General features: G+C 77.6%; 1 protein-coding gene across 1 annotated transcript; it reads left to right on the top strand.

Annotated features, from left to right (window-relative positions):
- Nucleotides 1-6171: 6171 nt before the first annotated feature.
- ATRAID (all-trans retinoic acid induced differentiation factor) lies at nt 6172-9522 on the top strand. Its single transcript, XM_064508158.1, has 7 exons — nt 6172-6301; nt 6856-6986; nt 7730-7801; nt 8016-8087; nt 8764-8885; nt 9144-9244; nt 9320-9522. The coding sequence occupies exons 1-7, from the start codon at nt 6233-6235 to the stop codon at nt 9422-9424; spliced, it is 672 nt and encodes a 223-aa protein (XP_064364228.1). The 5' UTR covers nt 6172-6232; the 3' UTR covers nt 9425-9522.
- Nucleotides 9523-11242: the final 1720 nt, after the last annotated feature.

The following is an 11242-nucleotide window of genomic DNA, read 5'->3' on the forward strand; positions in this document are numbered from 1 at the left end:
GCACCAGGCCCGCCGCCAGTCAGCGGCGCTGCGCTTTCCCGCGCGCTCCGCGCCCCGCCCCCGCGGGGCTGCGCGGGGCGCCGGCCGTTGGTGACCCCGGGGTCACGGGGGCCGCCGGGGTCACAGCGGGGCTGGGGGGTCCCAATGGGGGGGTGACAGCGAGGATGGGGGGCAGGATGGGGGGGTCACACTAGGGCTAGGGGGTCCCAATGGGGGGGGTGACAGCGAGGATGGGGGGCAGGATGGGGGGGTCACACCGGGGCTAGGGGGTCCCAATGGGGGGGTGACAGCGAGGATGGGGGGCAGGATGGGGGGGTCACACCGGGGCTGGGGGGTCCCAATGGGGGGGTGACAGCGAGGATGGGGGGCAGGATGGGGGGGTCACACTAGGGCTAGGGGGTCCCAATGGGGGGGGTGACAGCGAGGATGGGGGGCAGGATGGGGGGGTCACAGCGGGGCTGGGGGGTCCCAATGGGGGGGGTGACAGCGAGGATGGGGGGCAGGATGGGGGGTCACACCGGGGCTGGGGGGTCCCAATGGGGGGGTGACAGCGAGGATGGGGGGCAGGATGGGGGGTCACACCGGGGCTGGGGGGTCCCAATGGGGGGGTGACAGCGAGGATGGGGGGCAGGATGGGGGGTCACACTAGGGCTAGGGGGTCCCAATGGGGGGGTGACAGCGAGGATGGGGGGCAGGATGGGGGGGTCACACCGGGGCTAGGGGGTCCCAATGGGGGGGGGTGACAGCGAGGATGGGGGGCAGGATGGGGGGGTCACACCGGGGCTAGGGGGTCCCAATGGGGCGACTGCACCGAGGCCGGGGGGTCCCAGTGTGTGGGGGTCACACCAAGGCCAGGGGGTCCCTGTGAGGGGGGGTCGCACCGCGGCTGGGGGGGGTCCCTGTGGGGTGGGGGGGGTGTCACACCAGGGCAGGGAGTCCCAGTGTGTGGGGGGGGTCACACTGAGGCTGGGGGGTCACAGTTGGGGGGGTTGCACCCAGGCTGAGGGGCGGGACGGGGGGGGTCACACCATAGCTGGTGGGTCGCAGTGGGGGGGGTCACACCGGGGCCGGGGGGTCCCAGCGTGGGGGGGTGTCACACCAGGGCAGGGGGTCCCAGTGTGGGCGGCTCGCACCGAGGATGGGGGTCAGGATGGGGGGGGTCACACCGGGGCCAGGGAGTCCCAATGATGGGGGGGGCCGCCAGGGCCAGGGGAGCCTGAGGGGGTCACACTGGGGCCAGGGGGTCCCAATGTGGGGGGGGTCACACCGAGGATGAGGGGCAGGATGGGGGGGTCACAGCAGGGCCGGGGGTCCCAGTGGGGAGGGTCACACCAGGACTAGGGGGTGGGATGGGGGGGTTGCACTGGAGCTGTGGGGTCCCAGTGGGGGGGGGGGGTCACACCAGGCAGGGCCAGGGGACAGGATGGGGGGTCACACCAGGGTGGGGCGGCAGGATGGGGGGGTCCCAGTGGGGGGGTCCCGGCGGGGGCGCTGGGGATGCGTGGCTGCATGGCACCTCACCCGCCGGTCACCGCGCCCGGGGCACGCCGCTCCGCCGCGCCTGGCAGCCGCTGTCCCCAGCCCGCGGGGCCCGGCCCCCCCCAGGGTCCATAGGGCACCCGTGGGGCGGAGGGGAGGGGAAGGGAGGGGGCAGCCGCCACCGGGCATCTTTCACGGGGTCTCCCGGGCGGCTGCTCCGGGACCCCCGGTGCCCAGGGGCCCCCACAGTGCAGCCCCCAGCGACCGAGGTGGGATGGCCGGGGAGCCCCTGTGCCACCCGGGGGCTGCGCCCCGCTGAGCCCCCCTCGGCCTCCCCGCGGCCCGGTGTCGCCCGCCGCGGTTAATGGCTCAGCTATTGCCCGCTGCCGGGGCCGGGCAGGTGTCGGCTGCGCTGGCACTTCTCGCCTCCGTCACCCATTAGCCAGCCGCCCTGCCCCGGTGCTGCTCCGCCGCCTTCCCGCCACGCTCGCGGCTCCGGCGGTGTGCCCGTGCCCGCCGCGCTCCGCGGGATGCCCTCCGCCTGCCGGGGCTGCTCCCGGGGCGGCACGGCACGGCACGGCACGGCACGGCACGGCACGGCACGGCACGGCTGCTGCGACCCGGGCAGGTGGAAGCCCCCCCCGCGCTGCGCTGGGGCCAGGTGGGTCCGTCTGGGAGCAGGGTCGGGCCGGGGCGCAGCCACGTCGTGCGGCTCCCGCCCCAGGCACCCCTCGGTGTCCCTGCCCAGCCCAGCCACCCTGGGGCCACGCACCCGCCCGCACCGGGCACGTGCACAGCTGCTGCCCTGGGACTGCGCTGCGTGATGCCGCACTGCCCTGCTCCGGGCTCAGCCCTGCCCTGCCCCGAACTGCCCTGCCCTGAACTGCACTGCCCTGCCCCAAACCGCTCTGTACTGCACTGCCCTGCCCTGAACTGCCCTGCCCTGAACTGCACTGCCCTGCCCTGAACTGCACTGCCCTGCTCCAAACTGCTCCGTACTGCACTGCCCTGCCCCGAACTGCACTGCCCTGCCCTGAACTGCACTGCCCTGCTCCCAACCGCTCCGTACTGCACTGCCCTGCCCTGAACTGCACTGCCCTGCCCTGAACTGCACTGCCCTGCTCCCAACCGCTCCGTACTGCACTGCCCTGCCCTGAACTGCACTGCCCTGCCCTGAACTGCACTGCCCTGCCCCAAACTGCTCCGTACTGCACTGCCCTGCCCTGAACTGCACTGCCCTGCCTTGAACTGCACTGTCCTGCCCCAAACCGCTCCGTACTGCATGGCACTGCCCTGAACTGCACTGCCCTGCCCTGAACTGCACTGCCCTGCCCCAAACCACACCGCACCACCGTGCTCTGAACTCACAGCCCTGCCCTGCCCTGAACTGGCCCGTCCTGCCCCAAGCCGCGCCGCACTGCCCTGCCCTGAACTCTCGGCCCTGCGCGGCCCTGCGTCACACTGCGCTGCCTCAGACCGGACTGTCCGGCCCCAAACTGCACCGCACCGCCCTGCTCTGACTGCCCTGCCCCGCACTGCCCTGCCCCGGGCTGGACCGCCCTGCCCCAGAGCACAGCACCGCGCCCTGCCCCGAGCTCTCACCGTGCCCTGCCCTGCCCTGCCCTGCCCCAACCCACGCTGCACTGCCCGGCCTTGAGCTGCCCTGCGCTGCCCTGCGCTGCCCAGCACTGCACGGCCCTGCCCCAACCACGCTGCACTGCCCGGCCTTGAGCTGCCCTGTGCTGCCCTGTGCTGCCCAGCACTGCACGGCCCTGCCCCAACCACGCTGCACTGCCCGGCCTTGAGCTGCCCTGTGCTGCCCTGTGCTGCCCAGCACTGCACGGCCCTGCCCCAACCACGCTGCCTGCACTGCACTGCACTGCCCTGCCCTGCCCTGCCCCAACCCACGCTGCACTGCCCGGCCTTGAGCTGCCCTGTGCTGCCCAGCACTGCACGGCCCTGCCCCAACCACGCTGCCTGCACTGCCCTGCACTGCCCTGCCCTGCACTGCCCCAGCCGTGCTGCCCCGCACTGCCCCGCACTGCCCCAGCCGTGCTGCCCTGCACTGCCCTGTCCCACACTGCCCTGCCCCAGCCGTGCTGCCGCTGCCCTGCGCGGCCCCAAACGGCAGTGCTCAGCAGTGCACCACCCCGCCCAAACGCACTGCAGGGCCCCCCGCCCCGCCCCACAGCCCCCCTGCCCCACAGCCCCCCCGCACCTCCCCGATGCCCCCCCTGCCCCACAGCCCCCCCCGCACCTCCCCGATGCCCCCCCTGCCCCACAGCCCCCCCCGCCCCGCCCCGATGTCCTCCCTGCCCCACAGCCCCCCCGCACCTCCCCGATGTCCTCCCTGCCCCACAGCCCCCCCGCACCTCCCCGATGCCCCCCCTGCCCCACAGCCCCCCCGCACCTCCCCGATGTCCTCCCTGCCCCACAGCCCCCCCGCACCTCCCCGATGCCCCCCCTGCCCCACAGCCCCCCCCGCACCTCCCCGATGTCCTCCCTGCCCCACAGCCCCCCCGCACCTCCCCGATGCCCCCCCTGCCCCACAGCCCCCCCGCACCTCCCCGATGCCCCCCTGCCCCACAGCCCCCCCGCACCTCCCCGATGCCCCCCCTGCCCCACAGCCCCCCCGCACCTCCCCGATGTCCCCCTGCCCCACAGCCCCCCCGCACCTCCCCGATGTCCTCCCTGCCCCACAGCCCCCCCGCACCTCCCCGATGCCCCCCCTGCCCCACAGCCCCCCCGCACCTCCCCGATGTCCCCCTGCCCCACAGCCCCCCCGCACCTCCCCGATGCCCCCCCTGCCCCACAGCCCCCCCCGCACCTCCCCGATGCCCCCCCTGCCCCACAGCCCCCCCCGCACCTCCCCGATGTCCTCCCTGCCCCACAGCCCCCCCCGCACCTCCCCGATGTCCTCCCTGCCCCACAGCCCCCCCGCACCTCCCCGATGTCCTCCCTGCCCCACAGCCCCCCCGCACCTCCCCGATGCCCCCCCTGCCCCACAGCCCCCCCCGCACCTCCCCGATGCCCCCCCTGCCCCACAGCCCCCCCCGCACCTCCCCGATGTCCTCCCTGCCCCACAGCCCCCCCGCACCGCCCCGATGTCTTCCCTGCCCCACAGCCCCCCTGCACTGCCCCGATGCCCCCCCTGCCCCACAGCCCCCCCCGCACCTCCCCGATGTCCTCCCTGCCCCACAGCCCCCCCCGCACCTCCCCGATGTCCCCCTGCCCCACAGCCCCCCCGCACCTCCCCGATGTCCTCCCTGCCCCACAGCCCCCCTGCACTGCCCCGATGCCCCCCTGCCCCACAGCCCCCCTGCACTGCCCCGATGCCCCCCCTGCCCCACAGCCCCCCCCGCACCTCCCCGATGTCCTCCCTGCCCCACAGCCCCCCCCGCACCTCCCCGATGTCCTCCCTGCCCCACAGCCCCCCCGCACCTCCCCGATGTCCCCCTGCCCCACAGCCCCCCCGCACCTCCCCGATGTCCTCCCTGCCCCACAGCCCCCCCGCACCTCCCCGATGCCCCCCCTGCCCCACAGCCCCCCCGCACCTCCCCGATGTCCCCCTGCCCCACAGCCCCCCCGCACCTCCCCGATGCCCCCCCTGCCCCACAGCCCCCCCGCACCTCCCCGATGTCCTCCCTGCCCCACAGCCCCCCCCGCACCTCCCCGATGCCCCCCCTGCCCCACAGCCCCCCCCGCACCTCCCCGATGTCCCCCTGCCCCACAGCCCCCCTGCACCTCCCCGATGTCCTCCCTGCCCCACAGCCCCCCTGCACTGCCCCGATGCCCCCCTGCCCCACAGCCCCCCCCGCACCTCCCCGATGCCCCCCTGCCCCACAGCCCCCCCGCACCTCCCCGATGTCCTCCCTGCCCCACAGCCCCCCCCGCACCTCCCCGATGCCCCCCTGCCCCACAGCCCCCCCGCACCTCCCCGATGCCCCCCCTGCCCCACAGCCCCCCCCGCACCTCCCCGATGCCCCCCCTGCCCCACAGCCCCCCCGCACCTCCCCGATGTCCTCCCTGCCCCACAGCCCCCCCCGCACCTCCCCGATGCCCCCCCTGCCCCACAGCCCCCCCCGCACCTCCCCGATGTCCCCCTGCCCCACAGCCCCCCCGCACCTCCCCGATGTCCTCCCTGCCCCACAGCCCCCCCGCACCTCCCCGATGTCCTCCCTGCCCCACAGCCCCCCCGCACCTCCCCGATGTCCTCCCTGCCCCACAGCCCCCCCGCACCTCCCCGATGCCCCCCCTGCCCCACAGCCCCCCCGCACCTCCCCGATGTCCTCCCTGCCCCACAGCCCCCCCGCACCTCCCCGATGTCCTCCCTGCCCCACAGCCCCCCCGCACCTCCCCGATGTCCTCCCTGCCCCACAGCCCCCCTGCACTGCCCCGATGCCCCCCTGCCCCACAGCCCCCCCCGCACCTCCCCGATGCCCCCCTGCCCCACAGCCCCCCCGCACCTCCTCGATGTCCTCCCTGCCCCACAGCCCCCCCGCACCTCCCCGATGCCCCCCTGCCCCACAGCCCCCCCGCACCTCCCCGATGCCCCCGCTGCCCCCCAGCCCCCCCGCCCCGCCCCGCCCCACACGGCCCCGCCCCGCGCAGCCCCGCCGCGTGCAGCGCCCCCTCGGCCCGGCAGGGGGAGGCCTGGCGCCGGCCCCGCCCCCTGGGGCGGTCCCGGAAGCGCGCGGGGGGCGGGGCCGGCGGGGGGCGGGGCGGGGCGGGGGCGCGCGGGGGTCGCGGCGCGATGGGCGCCCGGCTGCTCCTGCTGCTGCTGCCGCTGCTGCTGCCGCCGCGCGCCGCCGCGGGCGGGACGGTGAGGGGCCGCACCGGGGGGCGGGGGGTGCCCGGGGGTGCCCGGGGGGGCGGGGGGGTCCCGGGGGGATCGAGGGTGCCCGGGGGGGCGGGAGGTCCCGGGGGGCGGGGGGGTCCCGGGGGGATCGAGGGTGCCCGGGGGGGCCGGGGGTCCCGGGGGGCGGGGGGGTCCCGGGGGGATCGAGGGTGCCCGGTGGTGGTCGGGGGTGCCCGGGGGGCGGGGGGGTCCCGGGGGGGTCGAGGGTGCCCGGGGGTGGTCGGGGGTGCCCGGGGGGGTCAGTGGGTGCCGGGAATGGGGGTGCCCGTTAGCGGTGCCGGGGTGGGGGGGGTGCCCGGGGGCCGGGGGTGCCCGGGGGGGTGCCGGGACGGTGGTGCCCCTTAGCGGTGCCGGGGTGGGGGGGTCCCCGGGGGGCGGTGGGTGCTGCAGGGAGGGGTCGGCGGTGCCGGGGGGGGGGGTCACGGTGCCCACGGCGGTGCGCGGGCTCTGCCTGCCGGTGCCGGTGCCGGTGCAGTTACCGGTGCAGTTACCGGTGCGGCCCCACGGCCCGCCCGCAGGTGTGCGGGTGCTGCGCGGGGCCGCTGCACAACGGCTCCGCCGTGGCCCGGTACTGCGCGGCGCGGGCGGACGCGGAGCCGCGGGGCCGCTGCTGCGTGGCGGGGGGGCCCCCCCCGGGCCGCATCGTGGGGTGAGCGCCGGGCCGCGGCGGGGGGGCGGGGGGCACTTGGGGGACAAGGGGGTGCACAGGGGGTGGGGGGCGCTCGGGGGGCAGGGAGGTGCGTGGGGGGGTGCACAGGGGGTGGGGGGGTGCTCGGGGGGGCAGGGAGGTGCGTGGGGGGGTGCACAGGGGGTGGGGGGTGCTCAGGGGGGCAGGGAGGTGTGGGGGGGCTGCACGGGGGTGGGGGGTGCTAGGTGGGTGCATGGCGCAGGGGAGTGGGGGGTGCTCGGGGGGCAGGGAGGTGTGGGGGGTGCACAGGGGGTGGGGGGTGCTCAGGGGGGCAGGGAGGTGTGGGGGGGTGCACAGGGGGTGGGGGGTGCTCAGGGGGGCAGGGAGGTGTGGGGGGGTGCACAGGGGGTGGGGGGTGCTCGGGGGGCAGGGAGGTGGGGGGGGTGCACAGGGGGTGGGGGGTGCTCGGGGGGCAGGGAGGTGGGGGGGGTGCACGGGGGTGGGGGGTGCATGGTGGACGCATGGTGCTCAGGGTGTGCGGGGGTGGGGGGCACCGGGGGGGCAGGGAGGCGTGCAGGAGCCGTGGGGCGCTCGGCGGGTGCACGGCGCAGGGGCGCGGGGTGCACACTTTGGGGGGTGCATAGGGCTGGCGTGGGGGGACCGGGGTTGTGGGGGGGTGGGGGGTGCGTGGGGGCTGCGGAGGGGGGTGCGCAAGGCGGGGGCAGCGCCTGCTCCCCCCCCCCCCGACCGCGGCCCGTCCCCAGGCTGGACCTGAGCAGCTGCTCCCTGCGGAGCCTCCCGCCCGGGCTGCCCGAGGCGGCCGCCGCCGTCGTCGTGTGAGTGCGCTGCGCCCGCGCCGTGGGGCTGGACCCACATGCCGTGGGGCCCGGGGGTCCCGGCGAGGCCCTGGGGCGTGCGCAGCCCGTGGGGCCCGGCCCGGCCCCTGCTGGCACTGTGCCACGGGGGGGGCGGGGGGCGTGGGGAGCCCCGTGGGGCCGGGGCCGGGGCCGCTGTGGGGCTGGGACCCACGGGCCGGCTGTGCGCTTGCAGCGACCTGACGGAGAACCCGCTGCCGGCGCTGCCCAACGCCTCCTTCCTGGGCTTCACCCGCCTGCAGAGCCTGTGAGTCCCGGCAGCGGGAGAGGGGCTGCCGGGGGGGGGGGAGTGGGGGGCTCGGAGTGGGAGCGGGGGGCACCAGGAGCAGGAATGGGGGTGCTGGGGGGGGCACCAGGAGTGGGAGCGGGGGGCGCCAGGAGCAGCAATGGGGGTGCTGGGAGCAGGAGCAGGGGGGTGCTGGGAGCCGGGGGGGTGCTGGGAGTGGGGGATGCCGGGAGCTGGGGGGGGCACCGGGAGCGGGAGCAGGGGGGTGCTGGGAGCCTGGGGGGCACCGAGAGCGGGAGCAGGGGGGTGCTGGGAGCCGGGGGGCACCGGGAGCCGGAGCAGGGGGGTGCTGGGAGCCGGGGGGCACCGGGAGCGGGAGCAGGGGGGTGCTGGGAGCAGGGGATGCTGGGAGCCGGGGGGCACCGGGAGTGGGAGCAGCGGGTGCTGGGAGCCAGGGGGCACCGGGAGTGGGAGCAGGGGGGTGCTGGGAGCCGGGGGGCACCGGGAGTGGGAGCAGGGGGATGCTGGGAGCCGGGGGGCACCGGGAGTGGGAGCAGGGGGTGCTGGGAGCCGGGGGGCACCGGGAGCGGGAGCAGGGGGATGCTGGGAGCCGGGGGGCACCGGGAGTGGGGGTGCCAGGGCCGGGAAGCGGGTGCCGCCCCGGCTGCGCGGCCCGGGCTCCGATCCGCGTTCCCAGGGCGGTGCCGCTGCCGGTGGAGTGCCCGGGCGGGAGCGGCGCCTGGGAGCGGGTCAGCACGCGCGGGAGCAGCCGGCTGTGCCAGGGCCAGCGGAACCCCTGCAACGGCTCCGGGGAGCCGGGTAGGGCGCCGGGCCGGGAGCCAGCACCCACCGCCCTCCCTCCCTCCCTCCCTCCCTCCCTCCATCCCTCCCTCCATCCCTGCCTCCGTGCATCCGTCCATCACCGGGCCGGGCCGGGCTGAGCCACGGTGCCGGGGAGCAGCAGGAGCCCCGTCCCACTGCCACAGTCCTTCCACAGCCCCCGCGCTCGGCCCTGTGCAGCCCGTGGGGCGGGGGGGCCGTGGGGCAGCCCCGTCACCCCGTTTCTCTGCTCCCCAGCCTGGCTGTGCCCCGAGAACGCGCTCTGCGCCCCGGCCGGCCCCGGCCTCTCCCAGTGCCTCTGCTCCAGCCCCTTCCACGGCTACAAGTGTCTGCGCCAGGTGAGGGCTGGGGGGCCGCGGGGCTGGGTCCCCCCCGCGCCCGGGCACCGCTGCTCACGGCCGCTCTGCCCGCAGGGCGCCTTCCCGCTGCTGCTCTTCTGCGGCGTCCTGGGGGCCGCGACGGCGACGCTCTCCCTGCTGCTCTGGGGCACCCAGCGCCACCAGGCCAAGGCGCCCTGACCCGGGGGCCGCGCGCGACCCGCCGGGGGGGCTGAGCCGCGGCCCCGGCCTTTCCGTTGTACCCGCCCCGTATGTGCACGCGGTGCTGCCAGAGCCGAGGTCCCGCAGCGTCCTGTCGTTTCTCGCCGCTCCGTTCCCGCGGTGCGGGGCCCGGGGGGGGCGAGGGGAAGGGTGCGAGGCTGGAGCAGCGGTGGGGGAGGCGGAAAATGGGCCGGCGAGCCGCAGGCAGGCTGGGGAGTGCCCGGGGCTGTGCCCTGCGCAGCGGGAGCCCGCGGGCCGCCCCCTCCTCCCGGGAGACCCCGTTTCTGGCCGCTCCCTGGCGCAGCGCTCTCCCGCGTACCGGCCCCGGGAAGGGCTGCAGGGCTGCGTCGCGGAGAGGCCGTGCTGCGCGGGCTGGGGGGGTGCTGGGGGTGCTCGTGGCCGTCGAGAGGGAGCAGCTGGAGCAGGGGATGGACGCTGGGGAGCCGGCTGCCGGGGCGGCCCCGTGGCGCCCCGAGGGTCCCTGAGTTGCTTCCTGCGGGGCCGGAGGGTCCCAGTGCAGCCGGGGGCCACCGCGGGGCTGGGGGAGGGCTGGGGCTGGGGCAGTCGGGGAGGAGAAGGGCCGGCGCCTGTGTTCGCACGTGTGTGAGTGCGTGTGGGTGCACGTCTGAGTGCATGTGCATCTGTGTGTGCATGCATGTGGGGGGGTGCATGCGCATGTGCGCACATCCCCGTGTGCATGTGAATGGATGTGCGTGTGCATCCGTGTGTGCGTGTGCGTCCGTGTGTGCATGTGCAGGCGTGAGTGCGTGTGTGTGCCCATCTGCGTGTGCAGGTCTGAGTGCATCTGTGTGTGCAGGTGTGAGCGCATGTGCATGGGAATCGGCGTGTTCAGGGGAGTGCATCCGTGTGTGCAGGTGTGAGCACGTGTGCGTGTGCACCCCCGTGTCCCTGTGCACCCGCGCGGCGATGCCCGTAGGCGCGTGCGAGGCCCCAGGGCAGAGCCGGGGGCGCCCGGGGCGCTGCCGCGGGGGGCGGGGCGGAGCAGGGGGCGGGGCGTGGAGCAGGCGGGGCGTGTCTATGCAGATGAGGGCGCGCGGCACGCCGGGACACGGGCGCGGGGGAGGAGGCCGAGCCGGGGGCGGGGCGTGGAGCAGGCGGGGCGTGTCTATGCAGATGAGGGCGCGCGGCACGCCGGGACACGGGCGCGGGGGAGGGGGGCCGAGCCGGGGGCGGGGCGTGGAGCAGGCGGGGCGTGTCTATGCAGATGAGGGCGCGCGGCACGCCGGGACACGGGCGCGGGGGAGGGGGGCCGAGCCGGGGGCGGGGCGTGGAGCAGGCGGGGCGTGTCTATGCAGATGAGGGCGCGCGGCACGCCGGGACACGGGCGCGGGAGGCGGGGCCGAGCCGGGGGCGGGGCGTGGAGCGGGCGGGGCGTGTCTATGCAGATAAGGGCGCGCGGCACGCCGGGACACGGGCGCGGGGGCGGGGCGGAGCCGGGGCGGGGCGGAGGAGCGGGCGGGGCGTGTCTATGCAGATGAGGGCGCGCGGCACGCAGGGACACGGGCGCGGGGGCGGGGCCGAGCCGGGGGCGGAGCGGAGGAGCGGGCGGGGCGTGTCTATGCAGATGAGGGCGCGCGGCACGCCGGGACACGGGCGCGGCGGCGGCGGGGCGGCGGGCGCGGGCGGCGGCGCGCGGCGGCGGCGCGGGCGGGGCCTGGGGCGGCGTCGGGGCGTCGGGGGCGGGCGCGGCGGGGGCTGTTCGGGGCGTGCGTGCGGTGTGCGTGCGGTGCGGGGCGGTGTGGGTGTGTCGGGGCGGGGTGGGTCGGGGTCGGGGGC

Source organism: Dromaius novaehollandiae, chromosome 3, assembly GCF_036370855.1.
Source record: "Dromaius novaehollandiae isolate bDroNov1 chromosome 3, bDroNov1.hap1, whole genome shotgun sequence".
Lineage (NCBI taxonomy): Eukaryota > Metazoa > Chordata > Aves > Casuariiformes > Dromaiidae > Dromaius > Dromaius novaehollandiae.